We start from the raw sequence: 26,720 nt of genomic DNA on the forward strand, positions 1-26,720 counted from the left end.
AACTCTATCTCTACTAAAATACTAAAAAGTTAGCTGGGCATAGTGGCGGGCGCCTGTAGTCCCAGCTACTTGGGTGGCTGAGGCAGGAGAATGGCGTGAACCCGGGAGGCGGAGCTCGCAGTGAGCCGAGATCATGCCACTGCACTCCAGCCCGGGTGACAGAGCAAGACTCTGTCACAAAAAAAAAAAAAAAAAGAAGGTGGGGGCTGGCAAGATGGCTGAATAGGAACAGCTCGGGTATGTAGCTCCCAGCAAGATCCATGCAGAAGGCGGGTGATTTCTGCATTTCCAACTTAAGTACCTGGCTCATCTCATTGGGACTAGTTAGACAGTGGGTGTAGCCCACGGAGGGAGAGCTGAAGCAGGGTGGGGAGTCGCCTCACCCAAGAAGCACAAGGGGTCAGGGAACTCCCTCCCCAGCCAAGGGAAGCTGTGAGAGACTGCGCCGTGAGAAACGGTGCACTCTAGTCCAGATACTACGCTTTTCCCATGGTCTTTGTAACCCACCGACCAGGAGATTCCCTCGGGTGCCTACATCACCATGGCCCTGGGTTTCAAGCACAAAACTGGGTGGCCATTTGGGCAGACACCAAGCTAGCTGCAGGAGTTGTTGTTTTGTTTTGTTTTTCATACTCCAGTGGCACCTGGAACACCAGCGAGACAAAACCATTCACTCCCCTGGAAAGGGGACTAAAGCCAGGGAGCCAAGTGGTCTAGCTGGGCGGATCCCACCCCCAAGGAGCCCAGCAAGCTAAGATCCACTGGCTTGAAATTCTCACTGCCAGCACAGCAGTCTGAAGTTGACCTGGGACGCTTGAGCTTGGTGGGGAGTGGAGCATCTGCCATTACTGAGGCTTGAGTAGGTGGTTTTCCCCTTACAGTGTAAACAAAGCCTCCAGGAAGTTCGAACTGGGCGGAGCCCACCTCAGTTTGACAAAGCCACTGTAGCCAGACTGCCTCTCTAGACTCCCTCCACTCTGGTCAGAGCATCTCTAAAAGAAAGGCAGCAGCCCCAGTCAGGGGCTTACACATAAATCTCCCGTCTCCCTGGGACAGAGCACGTGGGGAAGGGGTGACCATGGGTGCAGCTTCAGCAGACTTAAACGTTCCTGCCTGCTGGCTCTGAAGAGAGCCACAGATCTCCCAGCACAGTGCTCGAGCTGTGCTATGGGACAGACTGCCTCCTCAAGTGGGTCCCTGGTCCCTGTGCCTCCTGACTGGGAGATACCTCCCAGCAGGGGTTGACAGACACCTCATACAGGAGAGCTCCAGCTGGCATCTCATAGGTACCCCTCTGGGATGAAGCTTCAGGGAGAAACTTCATAGGAAGCTTCATAAGAAGAAGGAACAGGCAGCAATCTTTGCTGTTCTACAGTCTCTGCTGGTGATACCCGAAAAAACAGGGTCTGGAGTGGACCTCCAGCAAACTCCAGCAGACCTGCAGCAAAGGGGCTGGACTCTTAGAAGGAAAACTAACAAACAGAAAGCATCAACATCAACATCCACACAGAAACCCCATTCAAAGGTCACCAACATCAAAGACCAAAGGTAGATAAATCCATGAAGATGAGGAAAAACCAGTGCAAAAAGGCTGAAAATTCCAAAAAACAGAATGCTGCTTCTCCTCCAGAGGAACACAACTCCTCGCCAGCAAAAGAACAAAACTAGAGAGAGAATGAGTTTGATGAACTGACAGAAGTACACTTCAGAAGGTGGGTAATAACGAACTTCTCCAAGCTAAAGGAGTATGTTCTAACCCAATGCAAGGAAGCTAAGAACCTTGAAAAAAGATTAGACAAATTGCTAACTAGAATAGCCAGTCTAGAGAAGAACATAAATGACCTGATGGAGCTGAAAAACACAGCACGAGAACTTCATGAAACATACACAAGTATCAATAGCTGAATCGACCAAGTGGAAGAAAGGATATCAGAGATTGAAGATCAACTTAATGAAATAAATCATGAAACAAGATTGAGAAAAAAGAATGAAAAGGAATGAATAAAGCCTCCAAGAAATATGGGACTATGTGAAAAGACCAAATCTACGTTTGCCTGGTGTACCTGAAAGTGACGGGGAGAATGGAACCATGTTGGAAAACACTCCAGGATATTATCCAGGAGAACTTACCCAACCTAGCAAGACAGGCCAACTTTCAAATTCAGGAAATACAGAGAACACCACAAAGATACTCCTCGAGAAGAGCAACCCCAAGACACATAATTGTCAGATTCACCAAGGTTGAAATTAAGGAAAAAATGTTAATGGCAGCCAGAGAGAAAGGTTGGGTTACCCACAAAGAGAGGCCCACCAGACTAATGGCGGATCTCTCGGCAGAAACCCTACAAGCCAGAAGAGAGTGGGGGCCAATATTCAACATTCTTAAATAAAAGAATTTCAAACCCAGAATTTCATACCCAGCCAAACTAAGCTTCATAAGCGAAAGAGAAATAAAATCCTTTACAGACAAGCTAATGCTGAGAGATTTTGTCACCACCAGGCCTACCTTACAAAAGCTCCTGAAGGAAGCACTAAATATGGAAAGGAAAAACTGGTACCAGCCACTGCAAAAACATACCAAATTGTAAAGACCATCGACACTATGAAGAAACTGTATCAATTATTGGGCAAAATAACCAGCTAGCATCATAATGACAGGATCAAATTCACATATAACAATATTAACCTTAAATGTAAATGGGCTAAATACCCCCATTAAAAGACACAACCTGGCAAATTGGATAAAAAGTCAAAACCCATCGGTGTGCTGTATTCAGGAGACCCACATCACCTGCAAAGACACACATAGGCTCAAAATAAAGGGATGGAGGAATATTTACCAATCAAATGGAGAGCAAAAAAAGCAGGGTTGCAATCCTAGTCTCTGATAAAACAAATTTTAAACCAATGAAGATCAAAAAAAAGGTAAAGAAGGGCATCACATAATGGTAAAGGAATGAATGCAACAGGAAGAGCTAACTATCCTAAATATATATGCACCCAATAGAGGAGCACCCAGATTCATAAAGCAAGTTCTTAGAGACCTACAAGGAGACTTAGACTCCCACACAATAATAGCGGGAGACTATAACACCCCATTTTCAATATTAGATAGATCAACGAAACAGAAAACTAACGAAGATACTCAGGAGTTGAACTCAGTTCTGGACCAAGCGGACCTAATACACATCTATAGAACTCCCTACCCCAAATCAACAGAATATACATTCTTCTCAGCACCACACTGCAATTATTCTAAAATTGACCACATAATTGAAAGTAAAATACTCCTCAGCAAATGCTAAAGAATGGAAATCATCACAAACAGTCTCTCAGACCACAGTGCACTCAAATTAGAACTCAGGATTAAGAAATTCACTCAAAACAACCCAACTACATGGAAACTGAACAACCTGCTCCTGAATGACTACTAGGTAAATAAGGAAATTAAGGTAGAAATGAGTTCTTTGAAACCAATGAGAATAAAGACACAATGTACCAGAATCTCTGAGACACAGCTAAAGCAGTGTTTAGAGAGAAAGTTATAGCACTAAATGCCACAGGAGAAAGCGGGAAAGATCTAAAATTGACACCCTACCATCACAATTAAAAGAACTAGAGAAGCAAGAGCAAACACATTCAAAAGCTAGCAGAAGACAAGAAATAACTAAGATCAGAGTAGAACTGAAGGAGATAGAGACACGAAAAATCCTTCAAAAAAATCAATGAATCCAGGAGCTGGTTTTTTGAAAAGATCAACAAAATAGATAGACCACTGGCCAGACTAACAAAGAAGAAAAGAGAGAAGAACCAAATAGACACAATAAAAAATGATAAAGGGGATATCATCACTGATCCCACAGAAATACAAACTACCATCAGAGAATACTATCAACACCTCTACACAAATAAACTAGAAAATCTAGAAGAATAGATAAATTCCTGGACACATACACCCTCCCAAGACTAAACCAGGAAGAAGTCGAATCCCTAAATAGACCAATAACAAGTTCTGAAACTAAGGCAGTAATTAATAGCCTATCAACCAAGAAAAGCCCAGGACCAGATAGACTCACAGCTGAATTCTACCAGAGGTAAAAAGAGGAGCTGATACCATTCCTTCCGAAACTATTTCCAACAACAGAAAAAGAGGGACTCCTCTTTAACTCATTTTATAAGGCCAGCATTATCCTGATACCAAAACCTGGCAGAGACACAACAAAAAAAGAAAATTTCAGGACAATATCCCTGATGAACTTCGATGTGAAAATCCTCAATAAAATACTGGCAAACCGAATCCAGCAGCACATCAAAAAGCTTATCCACTACGATCAAGTTGGCTTCATCCCTGGGATGCAAGGCTGGTTCCACATACAAAAATCAATAAACGTAATCCACCACATAAACAGAACCAACGACGAAAACCACTTGATTGTCTCAATAGGTGCAGAAAAGGCCTTCAATAAAATTCAACAGCCCTTCATGCTAAAAACTCTCAATAAACTAGGTGCTGATTGAATGTATTTCAAAATAATAAGAGCTATTTATAACAAACCCACAGCCAATATCATACTGAATGGGCAAAAGCTGGAAGCATTCCCTTTGAAAACCAGCACAGGATAAGGATCCCCTCTCTCATCACTCCTATTCAACATAGTATTGGAAGTTCTGGCCAGGGCAATCAGGAAAGAGAAAGAAATAAAGGGTATTCAAATAGGAAGAGAGGAAGTCAGGTTGTCTCTGTTTGCAGATGACATGATTGTATATTTAAGAAACCCCATTGTCTCAGCCAAAAATCTCCTTAAGCTGATAAGCAACTTCAGCAAAGTCTCAGGATACAAAATCAATGTGCAAAAATCACAAGCATTCCTATACACCAATAATAGACAAAGGGCCAAATCATGAGTGAACTCCCATTCACAACTGCTACAAAGAGATTAAAATACCTAGGAATACAACTTACAAGGGATGTGAAGGACCTCTTCAGGGAGAACTACAAACCACTGCTCAAGGAAATAAAAGAGGACACAAACAAATGGAAAAACATTTCATGCTCATGGATAGGAAGAATCAATATCAGGAAAATGGCCATACTACCCAAAGTAATTTATAGATTCAATGCTATCCCTATCAAGCTACCATTGACTTTCTTCAAAGAATTGGAAAAAACTACTTTAAATTTCACATGGAACCAAAAAAGAGCCTGTATAGCCAAGACAATCCTAAGCAAAAAGAACAAAGCTGGAGGCATCACACTGACTGACTTTAAGCTATACTACAAGGCTACAGTAACCAAAACAGCATGGTACTGGTACCAAAACAGATATACAGACCAATGGAACAGAACAGAGGCCTCAGAAATAATGCCACACATCTACAACCATCTGATCTTTGACAAACCTGACAAAAACAAGCAATGCAGAAAGGACTCTCTATTTAACAAATGGTATTGGGAAAACTGGCTAGCCATATGCAGAAAACTGAAACTGGACCCCTTCCTGACACCTTATACAAAAAATAACTCAAGATGGATTAAAGACTAAAACTTAGGACCTAAAACCATAAAAACCCTAGAACAAAACTTAGGCAATACCATTCAGGACACATGCATGGACAAAGACTTCATGACTAAAACACCAAAAGCAATGGCAACAAAAGCCAAAACTGATGAGTGGGATCTAATTAAACTAAGGAGCTTCTGCACAGCAAAAGAAACTGTCATTAAAGTGGACAGGCAACCTACAGAATGGGAGAAAATTTTTGCAATCTATCCATCTGACAATGGGCTAATATCCAGAATCTACAAGGAACTTAAGCAAATTTACAAGAAAAAAATAAACAACCCCATCAGAGAGTGGGTGAAGGATATGAACAGACACTTCTCAAAAGAAGACATTTATGAGGACAACAAACATGAAAAAATACTCATCATCCCCGATCATTAGAGAAATGCAAAGCAAAACCACAATGAGATACCATCTCATGCCAGTTAGAACAGTGATCATTAAAAAGTCAGGAAACAACAGATGCTGGAGAGGATGTGGAGAAATACGAATGCTTTTACTCTGTTGGTGGGAGTGTAAATTAGTTCAAGCATTATGGAAGACAGTGTGGCAATTCCCCAAGGATCTAGAACCAGAAATACCATTTAACCCAGCAATCCCATTACTGGGTATAAAGCCAAAGGATTATAAATCATTCTGCTAAAAAGACACATGCACATGTATGTTTATTGCAGCACTATTCACAATAACAAAGACTTGGAACCAATCCAAATGTCCATCAGTGAGAGGCTGGATAAAGAAAATGTGGCACATATATACCATGGAATACTATGCAGCCCTAAAAAAGGATGAGTTCATGTCCTTTGCAGGGACATGGATGAAGCTGGAAACCATCATTCTCAACAAACTATCACAGGAACAGAAAACCAAACACCACATGTTCTCACTCATAAGTGGGAGTTGGGCAATGAGAACACATGGACACAGGGAGGGGAACATCACACACTGGGGCCTTTCAGGGGGCGGGGGACTAGGGGACGGATAGCATTAGAAGAAATACCTAATATAGATGATGGGTTGATGGGTGCAGTAAACCACCATGGCATGTGTATACCTATGTAACAAACCTGTATGTTTTGCACATGTATCCCAAAACTTAAAATATATATATTAAAAAAAAAAAAGAAAGTGAAAAGACAAGCCACATTCGTGGAGAAAAAATGTTTACAAATCATATATATAATACAAGTATCCAGAATATATATATACACACATATATATTTAATTTTTTTTTATTTTTTTGAGACAGAGTCTCGCTCTGTCACCCAGGCTGGAGTGCAGTGGCACGATCCCAGCTCACTGTAACCCCGGGTTCAAGCGATTCTCCTGCCTCAACCTCCCAAAATGCTGAGATTACAGGCATGAGCCACCGCACCCAGCCCAGAATACATTAAAAACTCAACTTGATGAGAAGACAACACAATTTTTTAAAGGGGCAAAAGATGTGAAGAGTAATTTCCCCGATAAAGAGATATGAAAGGTCAATAAGTATATGAAAAGATGCTCAACATCAGTACTACAGTGATGGCCAGGCATGGGCGCTCATGCCTGTAATCCCAGCATTTTGGGAGGCCGACTTGGGAAAATCGTTTGAGGTCAGGGTTTGAGACCAGCCTGGGTAACATAGCAAGACTGCACCTCTACAGAAAATGTAAAAATAAAAACTGCAGTGAGATACTGCTCTGTATCTACTAGAATGACTATATATGAGAATGTGGACAAAATGGAGCCCTCATATGTTGGTGGTGGGCATGTAAAATGGTGCAGCCACTCTGGAAAATATTTTGGCAGTTTCTTAGAAAGTTAAAAATAAATTTACCATAGAAACCAGCAATTCCAGCCCTAAGTATCCATCTAAGAGATATGTTCACACAATGATCAGTACCTATGTGAATTTTCAGAATTTTCTGCACTATTCATAACCAAAATGAATGGATAAATGTGTTCTATTCACACAATGGAATATCACACAGCCATAAAAAGGAGCACACTATGCTTTATCTGGATGAACCTTGAAAACATGATGCAAACTGAAAGAAGCCAGCTACAGGAGACCCTATCACGTATGACTCCCTTTACAAGAAAGTTCGAGAAAAGGCAAATCCAGAGACAGAAAGTCCGTCAGTGGTTGTCTGGAGCTAGGGGTGTGAACGGAGTGACTGCCAATGGCCAGAGATTCTTCTGAGGTGAAGATAATGAAAACTGGGTGGTGATAGTTGCACAGCTGTAAATTTACTAAAAACCACTTAATTACACACTTTTAAAAAAACTCTAAACCTGGCCAGGCACGGTGGCTCATACCTGTAAATCCAACACTCTGGGAGGCTGAGGCAGGAGGATCCCTTGAGGCCAGGAGTTCCAGACAAGCCTGACCAACATAGGGAAACCCTGTCTCTACTGAAAATACAAAAATTAGCTGGGCATAGTGGCATGTGCCTGTAATTCCAGCTACTCTGGAGGCTGAGACAGGAGAATCACTTGAGCCTGGGAGGTGGGGGTTGCAGTGAGCTGATATCGAACCACTGCACTCAAGCCTGGATGATAGAGGGAAGCTCTGTCTCAAAAAACAAAAACAAAAAAGCTCTAAACCTAAATAACATGCTCTTGATAACTGCAAGAGAGAAATCTAAAAAGATGGTAGCTAGGTGATGATAACGAAGGGTGACCATGTGGCACGCTGAGGGCGTTTTCCCCAAATGAATTATAATTTTCCCTAAACAAATGATGTTTTGAAAATACCAACAACTTTATGCATTTGCTTAATCCTTCTTTCACCAATTCTCAGTTACACACACACACACCGTCACATGTCAGTCAACCAAAAAACCTCTCCTGAATACCTGCTATGTGCCCCACTCAGTTCTGGGCGTTTAGTAATTCCAGAACCAGAAGCCAAGGCAGAGTCCTTCCAGGGTCAGCGCTGGACAAAACAGACACCTTAAGAGGTGGCTAACCACAGAAAATGGCCTCCTTGCTGATCCTAACCTCACTGTGACTTTTCTGTGTCGTATATAAAGAAACCTGCCAAAAATTAGAAATGATTGGCTGGGCGCTATGGCTCACACCTGTAATCCTAGCACTTTGGGATGCCGAGGAGGGAGGATCACTGAGATCAGGAGTTCGAGACCAGCCTGGCCAATGTGGCGAAACCCCATCTCTACTAAAAATACAAAAATTAGCCAGGCGTAGTAGTGCACACCTGTAAAATCCCAGCTACTAAGGAGGCTGAGGCAGGAGAATCACTCGAACCCAGGGGGTGGAGGTTGCAGTGAGCCAAGATCATGCTACTTCACTCCAGCTTGGGCAAAAGAGTGAGACTCCATCTCAAAAAAAAAAAAAAAAGAAAAGAAATGATTGAGTCTAGGCATAACTGGCAGGGTGAACACCTGTATTAGGATTGTAACCAAAGATGAATTATCATCGATCAATTTCCTATATCTAGATGGGAGGATGGTGGAATCTCATTAAACTGGGTATAACAAACAGCATAATATAGCTCAACAGATTGTTGCCAAAATACAAAATGGGTGAGAGAATTAAATACCTTGTTTCTTGAGGAATGGGTTATAATTATTTAGAAGAAGAATGACCACAGAAAGGCAAAATAAGGGCTTCTGTCAGGGGTTGCATCATCAGCTGGTTATTTACTAGGTTCTCACGGCAAGGATCTCACTCAGCAGATGAGCTATAAAGTCTGCAACTGATGGGGTAAAACAAGGAAATTTAACTCTGAATCTTCTTATTTTTATTTATTTATTTTTTTGAGATAGAGTCTCACTCTGTCACCCAGGCTGGAGTGCAGAGGCATGATCTCGGCTCAGCGCAACCTCTGCCTCGTGGGTTCAAGTGATTCTCCTGCCTCAGCCTCCTGCGTAGCTGGGGACTACAGTCGTGTGACACAATGCCCAGCTAATTTTTGTATTTTTTGGTGGAGATGGGGTTTCACAATGTTACCCAGGTTAGTCTTGAACTCCTGACCTCAAGTGATCCGTCCGCCTCAGCCTCCCAAAGTGCAGGGATTACAGCCACCATGCCCGACCTCATTTTTTCTAATTTTTTTTTTTTTTTTTTTGAGACAGAGTCTCTCTGTCACCCAGGCTGGAGTGCAGGGGCGCGATCTTGGCTCACCGCAACCTCCGTCTCCCAGGTTCAAGCGATTCTCCCACCTCAGGCTCTTGAGTAGCTGAGATTACAGGCATGCACCACTACACCCGGCTAATTTTTGTATTTTTAGTAGAGACGGGGTTTCACCATGTTGGCCAGGCTAGTCTCGAACTCCTGACCTCGTGATCCACCCAACTCAGCCTCCCAAAGTGCTGGGATTACAGGCGTGAGCCACCATGCCCAGCCTTCATTTTCTTTTAAACTCTGACCCAAACTGTATTATCCAACTTCCTTTTTGGGACAAACTGGACCAACAAGATTTACTCTTCTGCATGAACTGATCAAAAATGGACAAAATAGGGCCAGGCACAGTGGCTCACGCCTGTAATCCACCCACCTCAGCCTCCCAAAGTGCTGGGGTTATAGGCATGAGCCACCACGCCCGGTCTCAGCTATTATGTCTTTCAATATTTTTTCTGTCCCTTTTCTCTCCTCTTCTTCTAGAACTCCCATTACACATCTAGTAAGCTTCTTGATCGTCGTCCCACAGTTCCCTGATGCTATGTCTACTTTTAAAAATCTCTTTTCTGTGTTTGGTTTATGATAGTTTCTACTGTTGTGCTTTGAAGTTCATGAATCTTTCTTTCTGCAATGTCTAACTGTCCACTAATTATATCCAGTGCATTTTTAATCCCAGACGTTATAGCATTTGGTTTGGATCTCGTCACATTTTATTTTTATTTTTTTAAAAATGTCTTCCATGTTTTGTTTAATATTTTGAACATATACAGTTATATTAACTCTTTTAATGTTCTTCTCTGCTAAATCTAACATCTGTGTCAGTTCTTTGCCAGTTTTTGTTTTGTTTTTGACCACGCCCGGTGAGGTCAGGAGTTCAAGACCAGCCTGGCCAACATGGTGAAACCCCATGCTGACTAAAAATACAAAAAATTAGCAGGGTGTGGTGGAGTGCACCTGTAATCCCAGCTATTTGGGAGGAGAAGAATCGCTCGAACCCGAGAGGCAGAAGTTGCAGTGAGTCAAGATCGTGCCACTGTACTCCAGCCTGGGCAATACAGTGAGACTCTGTCTGGGGAAAAAAAAAATCTATCTATCTATTTATCTAGGCTGAAAATGTCCCAAATCTGGTAAAAACTATAAACCCAGAGATCCAAGAATCTCAATAAAACCTAAGCATAAAATCATGAAAAAAAACTACATGAGAGCATGTGATGAGCCAACTGCTCAAAGCCACTAGTCAAGGGCAACCTTAAAGGTAGCCAGAGACGACAGACACGTTCAACACTGAGGAGCAGAGACAGGGTGGCTGCAGATCTCTCACTGGAAGCAACTGTGGCAAGACAGTGGAGCAACATTTTTATATTACCGAAAGAAAAAATCTATCAATTTAGAATTCCATACACAGTGGAAATATCTTTCAAAATAAGGATAAAATTAAGACTTTTTTGGCCGGGCGCAGTGGCTTATGCCTGTAATCCCAGCACTTCGGAAGGCCGAGGCGGGTGGATCATGAGGTCAGGAGATTGAGACTATCCTGGCCAACATGGTGAAATCCCATCTCTATAAAAATATAAAAATTAGCTGGGTATGGTGGTGGGCACCTTTAGTCCCAGCTACTCGGAAGGCTGAGGCAGGAGAATCTCTTGAACCCAAGAGGCAGAGGTTGCAGTGAGCTGAGATCACACCACTGCACTCCAGCTTGGTGACAGAGCAAGACTCCATCTCAAAAAAAAAAAGCAGACTTTTTTAGAATATAGAAGTTAAAAAAATTATCACCAGCAAACCTATCCTATAAGAAATGTTAAAAAAAATTCCTTCAGGCAGAAAACAAAATTGAGGCCAGGCATGGTGGCTCACACCTGTAATCCCAAGACTTCGGGAGGCTGAAGCCAGGCAGATTGCTGGAGCCCAGGAGTTTGAGACCAGCCTGGGTGACACAGTGAAAATGTCTCTACAAGAATACACAAAAATTAGCCGGGATGGGGTGACATGTGCCTGTAGTCCCAGCTTATGTTTATTGAAGCTACCTTTATGGCTCAAAATATAATTAGTCTTGGGAAATTTGTATTCTGTTGTTTCTGAATGAAGAGTTCTATAAATGTCAAGTAAGACAGGTTGACAGTATTTTATTTTATCTTATTTTATCTTTGAGACAGTCTCACTATGCCATCCAAGCTGAAGTGCAGTAGTGCCATCTCGGCTCACTGCCTCTAGTGAGCGAGAGCAACCTCTGCCTCTAGTGGTTCTCCCACCTCAGCCTCTTGAGTAGCTGGGATTATAGGCGCCTGCCACCACACCCAGCTAATTTTTTGTATTTTTAGCAGAGATGGGGTTTCATCATGTTGGCCAGGCTGGTCTCAAACTCCTGACCTCAAGTGATCTGCCCACCTCGGCCTCCCAAAGTGCTGGGATTAAAAGCGTGAGCCGGCTGGGCGCGGTGGCTCACGCCTGTAATCCCAGCACTTTGGGAGGCCGAGGCGGGCGGATCACGAGGTCAGGAGATCGAGACCATCCTGGCGAACACGGTGAAACCCCGTCTCTACTAAAAATACAAAAAAATTAGCCGGGCGTGGTGGTGGGTGCCTGTAGTCCCAGCTTCTACGGAGGCTGAGGCAGAAGAAGGGTGTGAACCCAGCAGGTGGCGGAGCTTGCAGTGAGCGGAGATCGCGCCACTGCACTCCAGCCTGGGGACAGAGCGAGACTCTGTCTCAAAAATAAAAAACAAAGCGTGAGCCACTGCACTGGCCAGTAGTTTAAATTTTCTATATGCTTAATGGTTTTCTTCATGTATCTATCAATTTTTGTGAGAAGATATTGAAACTTAGCAATATAATTGTGGATTTGTCTATTTTTCCTTGCAGTTCTATCAGCTTTTGCTTCATGTATTTTGAAGCTCTGTTATTAGATGCATTAACATAACATAAGAGAATTTTATGTTCTCTTGATGAATTGACTTTTTTAATCACTATGAAATCATCCTTTATATCCATGGTAATATTCTTTATTCTAAAATTGACTTTGTTTTTTATTAATATAGCAACTCCACCTTTCTTTTGGTCAGTGTTAGCATTATATATTTTTTTGCATCCTTTTATTTCTTGATCTATTGTATCTTTATATTTTAAGTTAGTTTCTTATAGGTAGACTATAATTGAGTCTTGATTTTTCTTTTTTTTTTTTTTTGAGATAGAGTTTCGCTCTTGTTGCCCACCCAGGCTGGAGTGCAATGGCACGATCTTGGCTCACCGCAACCTCTGCCTCCCAGGTTCAAGCGATTCTCCTGCTTCAGTCTCCCAAGTAGCTGAGATTACAGGCATGCGCCACTATGCCCAACTAATTTTGTATTTTTAGTAGAGACAGGGTTTCTCCATGTTGGTCAGACTGGTCTCAAACTTCTGACCTCTGGTGATCTGCCTGCCTCGGCCTCCAAAAGTGCTGGGATTACAGGCATTGGGCCACAGCGCCCAGCCAAGTCTTGATATTTTTTATTCAATCTAATAATCTCTGCAATTTCCTTTGGGTATTTAGTTTTATCTCTACTAAAAATATAAAAATTAGCTGGCACACACCTGTAGTCCCAGCTACTTGGGAGGCTAAGGCAGGAGAATCACTTGAACCCAGGAGGCGGAGGTTGCAGTGAACCCAAATGGCACTGCTGTACTCCAGCCTGGATGACAGACCGAAACTCTGTCTCAGTCAATCAATCAATCAATCAATCAATACTTGTACATGAGGCCAGGCGCCATGGCTCATGCCTGTAATCCCAGAACTCTGGGAGGCCAAGGCAGGTGGCTCACTCGAGCCCGGGAGTTTGAGACCAGCCTGGGCAACATGGCAAGATCTCAACAAAAGTTTTAAAAAAATTAGCTGGACGTGGTGATGCACGCCTGTAGTCCCAGCTACTCAGGAGGCTGAGGCAGGAGGATCACTTGAACCCAGGAGATGGAGGCTGCAGTGAGCCATCATTGCTCCACTGCACTGCAACCTGGGCAACAGAGCAAGATTCTGTCTCAAAAAGAAAAAAAAAAAAAGCTAGAAACAAAGATCTTGAATCAACTCATATGACACCAGAAAAGAAAAATATCAACTTGATTTTCCAGTCCAGGCATCTAAAATGTTGCTCTACCCAAGAAACCTGGTCTCAGTGAGTTCTTTAGGGAGGAGAGTCTCAGCAGAGGTGAAAGACTGAGTGGACCTGAATCTTTAGGCATTCTAGGCAGACAACTTTCAGTCTGAAACGCATGAGTATGGCCAGCGTGTGGTACGCAGGGGGACTTACTGTGTAAAAAGTCGAGCACTGGAGCTGCAGAGTCAGCCTCGTCATGAGCTGCAGGATAAACGTAAGCAACGCTCATCTTTTCTTCATCTCATCTCCAGCGCCTAGGACAGGGCTTGAGACACAGCAGGTGCTCTAAACATGTCCGCCCAATGGAAACGATAAACACTACTGGCATTGAACTATGTATGACACATGTGGCCACGCTAGCTAACTGGACTGCAAGGAAACTCACAGTGATCAGACACTCACAGTACAGGAGCGGTGCTTCGCCCTGGCTCTGCCCGAGAATCACCTGCAAAGTCACTACCGAGATGGGTCCTGGCTGCTGTGTTTTCCAAAACTTTGCTGGTGGTTATGTGCAGAGTATAGAGCCTCTAGGCTGTGAACAGAAGAAACTAGTTACCGTTCCTCAGTAACCAAATTCTGGAGACGCCTGTGAGACAGAAATACGCAGAGAGGCAGAGAGAGGACAGAAAACTTGGTAGAAGAACTTGGATACTTTATTGAACTCAATCTGGATTATTAAATCAAAGACTAGGACACAATACAATATAAACAAAACTTTATCAAATTAAGAGGCAATATACACCATGCCAATAAGATACCCAACTCATTATTCTTAGGTAACAGTCAAGAAGTATTGCAACCTGAAGCCTGGCACTCAATTTCAGCAATTCCAACCTGATCTATCATTCAGGGTGTCTTCCATTAAACCTTCCCTGTTCGCTCTGATCAATAATGACCTCTGGCTCCCCTTCCCTGACAGCCCACAGCATCACACTTTTCATCATTTTATGATGGCCAATTTAGGACTTCATTGGGAAGCTTTGTGGGTATATTTTATTTTTACTTTTTTATTTGAGATGGAGTCTCACTCTCTCGTCCAGGCTGGAATGCAGTGGTGTGATCTCTACTCACTGCAACCTCTGCCTCCTGGGTTCAAGCAATTCTTCTGTCTCAGCCTCCTGAGTAGCTGGGATCACAGAGGCATGCCACCAAGCCCAGCTAGTGTTTGTATTTTTAGTAGAGACAGGATTTCACCATGTTGGCCAGGCTGGTCTGGAACTCCTGACCTCAAGTGATCAGCCTGCTTTGGCCTCCTAAAGTGCTGGGATTACAGGCATGGGCCACTGCGCCCCGCCTGCTATTTTAGTTCCACAAATGCTACATGGGAAGCTGTGTAGCCCTGTGGTTAAGAGGGCAGGCCCTGCAGCCAAATGGCTTGGATTTAAGACCTTGTTCCACCATTTACTAGCTGTGTATCCTTAGGCCAGTTAATTACCCTCTCTGTGTCTCAGTTTCCTCATTTGTATCAAGGGAATAACTTAGCAGTGTTGTGCTATAAATTCAGATAATCCAAGCTGGACATGGTGGCTCACACCTGTAATCCCAGCACTTTGAGAGGCAGAGGCAGGCTGATCACCTGAGGTCAGGAGTTCGAGACCAGCCTGGCCAACACGGCGAAACCTCATCTCTACTAAAAATACAAAAGTTAGCTGAACATGGTGGCAGGCACCTGCAATTCTAGCTACTCGGTAGGCTGAGGCAGAAGAATCGCTTGAACCGGGGAGATGGAGGTTGCAGTGAGCCAAGACTGCGCCACTGCACTCCGGCCTGGGTAACAGAGTGAGACTTCGTCTCAAAAAAAAAAAAAAAAACAAAATGAAAACAAAACAAAAACAAAAAAACCTCCCCCTCCAAGGCTGCCTGGCCGAAACCAAACCGAGGGGTGGTTTCACAGGCTTGCGCGGGTCCGGCTCGGACATGTGCTACCTCAGGTAGTGGAACAAGCAGGCCAGGGTGGGCAGCCTAGGCCTGCGAGTGCCCGCAACCCCAGCTCCCCCCGCAGCCGGGTCCGGTATGGTCCGCTCCGGTTGCCGGCTGCGGATTTGGTTCCGGACAGAACGCTACGAGTTCTCCGCTGCTTGTTGTCGCTGGGTTACTGCGGCGACCGCCAGAGCAGCCTTGGCGCTATGGAGGTGCCAGGGGCTACCCCTCAGCTGTACTTGGGGCTGGTCATGGGGGAGCTACACAGGGTTGTGGCAGCACTGCCTATAGATTCTAATCCTTATGGTTTTCCATGGGAATTGGTGATATGTGCCACTGTTGTTGGATTTTTTGCTGTTCTCCTTTTTTTTTGCGGAGAAGTTTTATATCGGTTAGGAGTCGGCTTTATGTGGGAAGAGAGAAAAAGCTTGCTATAATGCTTTCTGGACTAATTGAAGTAAAATGTAAACTACTTGAAAAATTTAGCCTTGTTCAAAAAGAGTATGAAGACTATGAAGTAGCGTCATCTTTAGAGGATGCCAGCTTTGAGAATGCGACAATGGAAGAACAAAGTTTGGAGGCAACCTGCGAAAATCTGAACAGGTCCAATTCTGAACTTGAGCATGAAATACTCTGTCTAGAGAAAGAGTTAACAGAAGAGAAATCTAAACATTCTCAAAAAAATGAATTGATGGCAGATTTTTCAAAACGGATACAGTCTCTAGAAGATGAGTCAAAATCCCTCAAATCACAAGTAGCTGAAGCCAAAATAATCTTCAAGATATTTCAAATGACTGAAGAACGACTGAAGATAGCAATAAAAGATGCTTTGAATGAAAATTCTCAACTTCAGGAAAGCCAGAAACAGCTTTTGCAAGAAGTTGAAGTATGGAAAGAACAAGTGAGTAAACTTAATAAACAGAAAATAACATTTGAAGACTCCAAAGTACATGCAGAACAAGTTCTAAATGATACAGCAAATCACATCAAGACTCTGACTGAACGCTTGCTAAAGATGAAAGAGTGGACTGCTAGGCTTGGAGAAGACATAACGGATGATGGTAACTTAGAAGTGAACAGTGAATCGGAAGATGGTGCTTACTTAGATGATCCTCCAACAGGAGCTTTGAAGAAACTGATTCATGCTGCTAAGTTAAATGCTTCTTTAAAAACCTTACAAGGAGAACGAAACCAAATTTATATCCAGTTATCTGAAGTTGATAAAACAAAGGAAGAGCTTACAGAGCATATTAAAAATCTTCAGACTGAACAAGCATCTTTGCAGTCAGAAAACACACATTTTGAAAGTGAGAATCAGAAGCTTCAACAGAAACTTAAAGTAATGACTGAATTATATCAAGAAAATGAAATGAAACTCTACAGGAAATTAACAGTAGAGGAAAATAACCGGTTAGAGAAAGAAGAGAAACTTTCTAAGGCAGACAAAAAGATCAGCATGCCACTAAAGAGCTGGAGACCTATGGACAGCGAGCCAAAGATCTTGAAGAAGAATTGGAAAGAACTATTCATTATTATCAACAGCAGATTATTTCCCATGAGAAAAAAGCACATCATAATTGGTTGGCAGCTTGGACTGCTGAAAGAAACCTCAATGGTTTAAGGAAAGAAAATGCTAACAGACAAAAATTAACTAAAACAGAGTTTAAATTTGAACTTTTAGAAAAAGATCCTCATGTACTTGATGGTCCAAATACAGCATTTGGCAGACAGCATTCCCCATATGGTCCCTCATCATTGGGTCAGCCTTTATCTGAAAAGAGAGCTTTTCTCTCTCCTCCAACTGTGTTGGAAGGTCCACTCAGACTCTCACCTTTGCCTCCAGGGGAAGAAGGAAGCAGCTCAGGAGGCCCAGGGAATCCTCTGGACCATCAGATTACCAATGAAAGACGAGAATCAAGCTGTGAGAAGTTAACCCATCCTCACACGGCTCCTTCTGACACTGGGTCCCTGCCATCTCCGTGGGAACAGGACTGTAGGATGTTTCCTCCACCAGGACGATCATATCCTGATTCAGCTCGTCCTCCCCAGAGGCAAGACAGATTTTATTCTAACTCTGGTAGACCATCTGGACCAGCAGAACTCAGAAGTTTTAATGTGCCTTCTTTGGATAAAATGGATAAAATGGATGGGTCAATGCCTTCAGAAATGGAATCCAGTTAATGTGCCTTCTTTGGATACAATGGATGGGTCAATGCCTTCAGAAATGGAATCCAGTAGAAATGATACCAAAGATGATCTTGGTAATTTAAATATGCCTGATTCATCTCTCCCTGCTGAAAATGAAGCAACTGGCCCTGGCTTTGTTCCTCCACCTCTTGCTCCAATCAGAGGTCCATTGTTTCCAGTGGATACAAGGGGCCCGTTCATGAGAAGAGGACCTCCTTTGCCCCGACCTCCTCCAGGAACCAGGTTTGGAGCTTCTCGAGATTATTTTCCACGAAGGGATTTCCCAGGTCCGCCACATGTTCCACTTGCAATGAGAAATGTCTATCCACCGAGGGGTTTTCCTCCTTACCTTCCCCTCAAGACCTGGATTTTTCCCCGCACCCCCACATTCTGAAGGTATAAATGAGTTCCCTTCTGGGCTGATATCGCCTTCAAATGAGCCTGCTACTGAACATCCAAAACCGCAGCAAGACACCTGACAATATTTTTGCTCTCTGCAAAAGTAATTCTGATTGATCTCATTTTCAGTTTAAGTAACTGCTGTTACTTAAGTGATTACACTTTTGCTCAAATTGAAACAATGGAATTATAATTCTTAGGATAGTATTTTGTAAGTAAGGATGCTTTAAATATGAATCTTATGAGTAAATTATTTCCACTGTATTTTATTCTAGATAGTATAACCATTTTAATTTGATTAACTAATCCACTATTATAGAAACGATAGTGGGAGTTTTACGTATGTAATCTTGCAGGTGGGGAGGCTTTAAATTCTGAAGGCTGTGTCTTTAAGCCAAGAACTGTATTTACTGTAGGTGTAGACAAATGTGAAAGTAACTTTATGCTTAATTAAATAAATTTTAGTTGATTAAAAAATTCAGATAATCTACATGATAACCATTCTATCACTAGCAGTATTTGCCATGTCTCCACTAAATGTCTCAAAGTCGCCGAAAACACAGTACGGCCTAACAGGAGCTCTTCATTGCCTCTCACAGCTCCACACCACTCTTCTCTCAAGGAACAGCAGCACTGCCCTCCCAGGGCTTAAGTCAACCCTGGCATCACCCTGGACTCTGCCCTTCACATTACCCTGCCATAGCCACTCCATCAGTGAGACTGTCTGCTCTCCCTCTAAATATACAGTCACGTCTGTCTAGTATCACCACCCCACTGTCCTCTCTTGTGCAAGCCTCTGCCACTTCTCCTCTGACATACTACTGTAGCCACAAGCCTTGCCTCCCTGCCTGCACACTGACCGCACCTTTCATTTTCCAGGGCAGTGGAGTAAGGTCTAAACACATCAGCATAGTCATGTCACTTTCCTGTTTGTTTCCCTACCGTCTGGTAGCATGGTAGTGGTGATCCACTCTTGGCTATGCAGAGGAGGGTAACACCCAGGGGATGGTGGGATGGGAAGGAATCTAGGTCCCTGCATATCCCCTGATCTGGGTGCCACCAGCCCTACGCCTATATTTAGTGACCCTGGGTTCCACCTTACTGGACTGCTCACCTTCTGCTGTTCTGTGCAGGAGAATCAAACTTCCATCTTGTTAGGGCCAGCATACTTTGAAGGCTCTTGGTTACAAAAGCACCCTAACCTGCTATATTACTGTACTATACTATTACTATACTACATTACTATACCATATTATTACTACATTACTGGGGTAACCTGCACCCTAGTGATGTAACAATTTGTACCTGGAGAAGGGGTGCGGCTGTGACAGAAACCTCAGTGGCACTGGCTTCAGTGGGTGGTGAGGAAAGAGGTGGTGCAGGGTAGAAAGCTAGTCATTCCCGCTACGCAGTAAATACAACTTAAAAAATGCTGCCTGCATTAACTGGGAAGACAGATCCTGCACTTACCAAGCCTGTGTAGCTCTAGAAAGAAAAAAAAAAAAAAAGCAAATATGCGGTATGTTGGCTGCTCACTGCTGCCCTTAGCAAGGAACTTTGAAATAAATGAGGCTGAGTAAGAACTGGCCAATTTGCAAGCAGAGGTGGAAGATAAAATACAGTAACGCCAAGCAGCTCTGTCTTCCAGATCCAATCCTGCAGTACTTCTTTCAGTTCCCCTAAGACGCTAAGCTTCTTCCTCCAACACTGTTTTTTGTCAGCTCCCATCCTACATACCCCTGGTCATCCTTCACGTCTCACACATACCTGGCGTACCCACTCACCCTGGGATCTTGTGCAAGCCTCCCCATACCATCTCATCTTACCCTTTTCTCATCGGTTAATGGACTCAGCCCAAGAAGCACTAACACGCTCAATGCGGGTAACTTTCTGCGCGTGTTCGCTCCCCACGTACTCGTCCCCCAACACCCAGCCCTGGGCTTGGCACGTGGCAAGCGCTCAGTGAACAAGACTCATGAACAGTCAAGTGTAGACGGCAGGAGAAAACCTGACACGGATACCAAGCACCCGAGGTCCTGCTATGAGTCCCGGCCCATGTTTTAGGGAGCCTGGGTCTGGAGCCCCAGTGAGCGTGTGGTCAAGGTGCCCAGGTTCCGCGAGTCCGCGCAGGCGCGAAACCGGGAGGGCGGTGTCACAACCCCGCCCGGAACAGGCCACGCCCTTAACGGGCCACGCCCTCCCAGGGAGGTGCGCGCGCCTGCGAGTGGCTTGGGCCAGGCCTCCTCATAGGCAGGGCCGCGCCCGCCAACACGAGGCGCGGTGGGAACCCACCCAGGGGCCATCCGCCCTCCCGTCCCTAACGCCCAGGCCCCGGGGGCTCACCACGTCCCCCTGAACCTGCAGATCCTCCGCCCTCCGCCGCCGCCAGCGGCAGAGCGCCACGCTGTCCATGCAGCCACAGCGTCAAACCCTAAGGGCCTCTCAGGCCTAGCCGAGGCCCGCGCTCCACGCCCCCTTCCGCACACGGTCCTGGGGAGCCAATGGGGAGACTGAGGGGCGGGGCGCCGCGGGAAGCGCGAGAGCACCAAGGCGAGGACCGCAGGCAGGAGCAGTAGAGACCGGAGTCTTCTGGGAATATTGGGACGATGTGGGCTTTGTCCGTCTGCCCCAAGTCATTACTTCGCAGAGAGGTCGGCTTGTGGCTTCTCTCTTCACAGGAGCAGCCGTGGGGCTCCAAAGAAAGCATTCTTTCAGGATCCCGCCAAACTTTTGACAACAGCCGGTGGATCGGCTGGAGAAGCGCCCGCCTCCTCTGTCTTATGATTGGTTGTTAGTCCTCGCGGGGCGCGGTCTCCCTGTGGCTGGTTGGCTAATAGATGGCGCAGCGGACCAATTAGCTTGAGTGAGACAGCGGGTGTTTCTGGGAGTTGTGGTCCGCAGGGCTGCCTCGCTTCCGGGTGGGAGCCACTGGCGCCGCGGTGGGAAGGTGCAGAGCATTCAGGCCAGCCCCGCGCGGCACACGACTGTTGTGTCTGGTGGCTGCTGGTTGGGAGGCCCCGGAAGCACTTCTCCTCCCCTAGGCTGGAGGGTACTAGGAGGTCGCAGGTGCTGAGCTGCCAGGGCCTTTGGGCTGTGCTGAAGGGAAAAGCGCAGCCACTGTCGGGAGCGTGTGCTGCGGCTGTGGTTGCCGCCGTGATGTTCGCTCCGCCTGGCCCCTGCCGGGGATGCAGCCAATCAACCCTCAACAGCCGGCGGCGTTTCAGTCTCTGGCCCGGCGCGGTGCTGAGCACCACTGAGCCCTCATCGTAGGGCACCGAGTTCCGGACTCCTGCAGCCGCTTGTCCAGGCCCCTCCTGCCTTAGCACGGAGCTCCCTTGATTGCTCCAAACAGCCCAAACCGGCGCCTTTTTTGGATGATTTAAAACGGGGCCAATCCGTTGCCAGCGATTGGCTGGCAATGGGCACATGACCTTGTACGGGCCGTGGGTGGGTGGGGGCTGTTTTCTTCCTGTTGTCCTTGCCCAGTGTAAGTTTCCTGGAGCTGCGGCAGCCTTTTTGTCACCGTGAGGGCAGCTGGGGGGAACCCTAGGAAAGCAGGAAAGCCCCTAAAGCCAGAACAGCCTGAGCCTCTGAACCAACCCACAACTGACTACCGGTCACTTCGTCGTGTGTCTGTGATGTGAGTCCATCATTCTGCAGTTGGAGGTATCCTTTGCACAAAGCCCTGTTCTTAACCATTATAGTGAAACGCATGAATCGCTCTTCGGGCTATTTGCTGCATGATCCTCAGCAAATTAAATAGTTAATCTCACTCAGTTTACTCATTTATAAAGGATAGGATAATAAAGCATAGAGATTGTGAGGATTACATGAGGCCTTTACCTAGAAGATACTTAGAACAATGCTGGACACAAACTAAGTACTCAACAAATGTTGTATTTCTCCTACTAGTTAGTACTCCTAGGACTAATTGTGCCACCACTGGTTCACAGCCCCTTATCAAAAACCTTTCAGGCCAGATGTGTTTGTGAAATTCAGAATTTTTTGAATGTTTAAAAAAGGTGAGATATATTGTATACCCCTATAGCCAAACAATGTTTCTATAGCAGAAATGTGTGAGTCTTCACAAATATTCACCCTAAGTGGGATATATAAAGGTTGTAAAAAGGGCCAGGCACAGTGGCTTATGCTTGTAATCTTAGTACTTTGGAAGGCCAAAGCGGGAGGATTGCTTGAACCCAGGAGTTTGAGACCACCTCGGCAACATAGTGAGACCCCGTCACTACAAAATAAAAATAAAAATAAATTAGCTGGGCACTATGGTTCCCACGTGTAGTCCCAGCTACTCAGAAGGCTGAGATGGGAAGATAGGTTGCTTAGGCCTGGAAGGTTGAGGCTGCAGTGGTTCCAGCCCGGGCAATAGAGTGAGACCCTGTCTCAAATGAAATAAATACAATAAATAAATAAAAGTTGTAAATAGTCTCTTATCAGTTCAAATGAGTTCACTCCAAGCGTGGGGAAAAACTGATTTGGAGGACTTTTTGCATTTCAGAATTGAAAATAAGGTATGTCGTAGGCCTCTAAAAACGTTTGTCTTGCAGTTGAGATTAGATGACTTTGTTACCCTTTTTTGGTATCACTGGCCTTTATACTTATGGCTGCTTTTCAGATGTGTGTAAGAACAAAATTTTAACAAATTTAGTTTCAAAGATCTGATTGGCTTTTGTTAGCATTGCATGCACCAGGCAGTCTACAAGACAGAAAAGTGCTCCAGTGAGGACCGAGTGGGTGAGTTTGACAGGCAGAAAAAAGTGGAGGAAAGCAGGAAGAATGAACAAATAGCAGAACAGTCATTTCAGTCATTTCAGGATTACTTCCCTTATAGAGGTGCAAACAAAATCTTGGCTTTATGTAATTTGGCTTTCATCTCTCCTGATTTCTCAGAAGATCTTATAAGTAAGCAACCCAGGTTTCAGTGTAGTGGCATGGATCCTTAGCATTAGTGACTCCAGTTTTGGCCTGCTGTCTTTCTTAAATGGATGCATGAGGCAACTATTTGGTAATGGGGAAGACTACTTAGCCTAGGAATGAGATACAGCAATAGGTATATTCAGAAAGATGCAGTTTAGCTTAGCACACTATTTTCCAAGCATCAGTCATGGGTACTAACTGCAAGGTGTATGCTAAACTTCTCCTATTATTTACATAGTACATTTATTTAAATTCTCAATATCTTAAGTTTGAAAAATTTTAAGAATAATATGTAACATCTATAAAATGATGGTTTGAATGCTCACTACTTTAGTATGTTAAATAGATTAATTATTAGAAGAAAATATGGGAGCCCAGGCACAGTGACTCATGCCTGTAATCCCAGCACTTTGGAAGGCCAAGACGGGCAGATTGCCTGAGGCCAGGAGTTCGAGACCAGCTGGCCAACATGGCAAAACCCTGTCTCTACTAAAAATACAAAAATTAGCCAGGCATGGTGGCGCATGTCTGTAATCCCAGCTTTTTGGGAGGCTGACACATGAGAATTGCTTAAACCCCAGAGGCGTAGGTTGCAGTGAGTCAAGATCACGCCACTGCACTCCAGCTTAGCTGACAAAACAAAACTTTGTTTCAAAAAAAAGAAAGAAAGAAAGAAAAAAATTGGCTGGGTGCGGTGGCTCACACCTGTAATCCCAGCACTTTGGGAGGCTGAGGCGGGTGGATCACGAGGTCAGGAGATCAAGACCAGCCTGGCCACCATGGTGAAACCCTGTCTCTACTAAAAATACAAAAAATTAGCCAGGTGTGGTGGCACGCACCTGTAGTCCTAGCTACTTGGAAGGCTGAGGCAGGAGAATCGCTTGAACCTGGGAGGCAGAGGTTGCAGTGAGCTGAGACTGCACCACTCCACTCCAGCCTGGGCGACAGAGCGAGACTCCGTCTCAAAAAAAAAAAAAAAAGGAAAAGAAAATATGGGAAAGTTTCATGATATTGATTTCCTGCATATGACACCAAAAGTACAGTCAATAAAAGAAAAATAATAGATAATTTGCAACTATATCAAAATTTAAAATTTTGTACATCAAAGGACACTATTAATCCAGTGAAAAGGCAACCAAGGAAATGGAGAAAATATTTTCAAATAGCATATCTGATAAGGAGTTAATATTCAGATTATATAAAGAATGCCTGGCTGGGTACGGTGGCTCATGCCCAGGAGTTCAAGACCAGCATAGGCAACAAAGCAAAACCCCATCTCTAAAAATAAAATAAAAATTGTTTCTCATGGCCAGGCATGGTGACGCATACCTGTAACCCCAGCAGTTTGAGAGGCATAGGTGGGGAGATCACTTGAACTCTGGAGTTCTAGGCCAGCCTGGGCAACATAGGGAGAGCCAGGTTTCTACAAAAAATATATATATATATGTATATATATGTGTGTGTGTGTGTATATATATGTATATTAGCCTGGCATGGTGGTGTGCACCTGTAGTCCCAGCTACTCAGAAGCCTGTGGTGGGAGGATCACTTGAGCCCAGGAGGTCAAGGCTGCAGTGAGTCGTGATCATGCCACTGCACTCCAGCTGGGGCGACACAACAAGACCTTGCCTTAAATAAATAAATAAATAAAAACCTGTTTATGCACCACTTACTGTCATCTTGCACACCGCCTTCAAGGGAAGTCTCTCTCAGGTGGAGGGTGATTTGAGTTCAGTCCCACCCTGCCAGTTTCCAGCACCTGGACAAAGCTGCTTGAACCTCTAAGTCCCCTTCCCCTTTTTGGTGCATAAAATTGGAATAAGAAAACCTGGCACGGTGGCACATACCTGTAGTCCCAGCTACTCGGGAGGCTGAGGCAGGAGGGTTGCTTGAGGCCAGGAGTTTGAGGCTACAGTGTGCTATGGTATAACCTATGAATGGCCACTGCATTCTAGCCTGGAGAACATCGGGAGACCTTGTCTAAAAACTAGAGAAATAAAATTAAGAATTGGGATGCTAATAGTATCTACCTCAGTGGAATACTTTTGGGTTTTTTGTTTTTTGTACTTTTTTTTTTCCCCGAGACAGAGTCTTGCTCTGTCGCCCAGGCTGGAGTGCAGTGGTGTGATCTCGGCTCACTGCAACCTCCTCCTGGGTTCAAACGATTCTCCTGCCTCAGCCTCCTGAGTAGCTGGTATTACAGGCACTCGCCACCACACCTGGCTAATTTTTGTATTCTTAGTAGAGATGGGGTTTCACCATGTTGGCCAGACTGGTCTCAAACTCTTGACCTCTTAATCCACCCACCTCGGCCTCCCAACGTGCCGGGACTACAGGCGTGAGCCACCGCACCTGGCCACTTTGGAGTTTTAAGTGAGATGCTGTCTGTGACTGTGGGGTGGTGAGCACTGTGTCTGGTAAGCTCTCAACTAATGGTAGCTGGTGTGACTGTCTCTAGTCTTTCTCCACCTGAGCATGTAGCCTCTCCCCTTCCTGGATCACACAGAGTTCAGGAAGTTTCCAGAGAGGTTTGACTTGGTAATGGCTCCTGTACTCAACTGATGAGTGTTTGTTTCTGAGCCTCAGTTCCCTCATCTATAAAATAGGAATAACATAGACTGCTCCTGTCGCCTGCCTTCCAGAGAAGTCAGAGCTTCCAAGAGTGGCTGCTGATTTGCCAATGAACACACTCATCTTGGCCATGCCAAGGGGGATCTGTGTGTGTGGCAGGCCAGGCCAAGGAGCAGTTCAATTCAACTGTTGCAACGCCATTACTTCTGTTCTTCCATTTACCCAGTCTTCCCCCTTTCAAACTCCCATGACGTCTTTTAAAAAGCACCGTGTCTGCTCATCTTACTGAGATATACAAGATAACATGTAAAGCCTGTAGTAGGGAGCCTGGCATGGAGTAGGCATTTCAGAGGCACTCCTTCCATTCCCTGCTGCCCTCTTATTTAAACATTGCCAGCACTTCCTTGGGCACTAGGATAAGGTTAGTTTTTCCCTTTGAAATTTACAGTTTCTTTAGATATTATAGTAACAATAATCGGTTATCGTCTTTACCTGGAAAGGCGTCCCTGTTGGATTAGTCTATTTTGTACTGCTGTAAAGGAATAACTGAGGCTGGGTATTTACAAAGCAAAGTTTATTTGTCTCACAGTTCTACAGGCTGTCCACGAAGCATGGTGTCAGGATCTGCTTCCAGTGAGGCCTCAGGAAGCTTTCAATCATGGCAGAAGGCCAAGGGGCAGCGGGGTCTCACATGGCAAGAGAGGGAGGAGGAGGTGCCAGGCTCTTTAAACAATCAGCTCTTGGCCGGGCGCGGTGGCTGAAGCCTGTAATCCCAGCACTTTGGGAGGCCGAGACGGGCGGATCACAAGGTCAGGAGATCGAGACCATCCTGGCCAACACGGTGAAACTCCGTCTCTACTAAAAAAAATACAAAAAACTAGCCGGGCGAGGTGGTG

General features: G+C 44.8%; 2 protein-coding genes across 3 annotated transcripts in view; one reads left to right on the top strand and one right to left on the bottom strand.

Moving 5' to 3' along the window:
- Positions 1 to 20,791, bottom strand: part of C9H10orf143 (chromosome 9 C10orf143 homolog) — a 50,292-nt gene extending 29,501 nt beyond the window's left edge. For both annotated transcript variants that reach the window (XR_003719550.2, XM_028827016.2), the window contains exon 1: positions 20,665 to 20,791. Coding sequence is in view for 1 of the 2 variants with exons in the window: in XM_028827016.2 (XP_028682849.2) it covers positions 20,665 to 20,733 (69 nt within the window). In the remaining variant the exon portion in view is untranslated. The remainder of the gene's footprint in view (positions 1 to 20,664) is intronic.
- LOC698519 (melanoma inhibitory activity protein 2-like) lies at positions 15,912 to 18,401 on the top strand. Its single transcript, XM_077945626.1, is given in 5 exon segments — positions 15,912 to 16,097; positions 16,100 to 17,186; positions 17,189 to 17,867; positions 17,935 to 18,274; positions 18,276 to 18,401. Coding segments are annotated over 5 exon segments (2,388 nt in total). The 5' UTR covers positions 15,912 to 15,941.
- Positions 20,792 to 26,720: the final 5,929 nt, after the last annotated feature.

This window comes from Macaca mulatta, chromosome 9 (assembly GCF_049350105.2).
Source record: "Macaca mulatta isolate MMU2019108-1 chromosome 9, T2T-MMU8v2.0, whole genome shotgun sequence".
NCBI lineage: Eukaryota > Metazoa > Chordata > Mammalia > Primates > Cercopithecidae > Macaca > Macaca mulatta.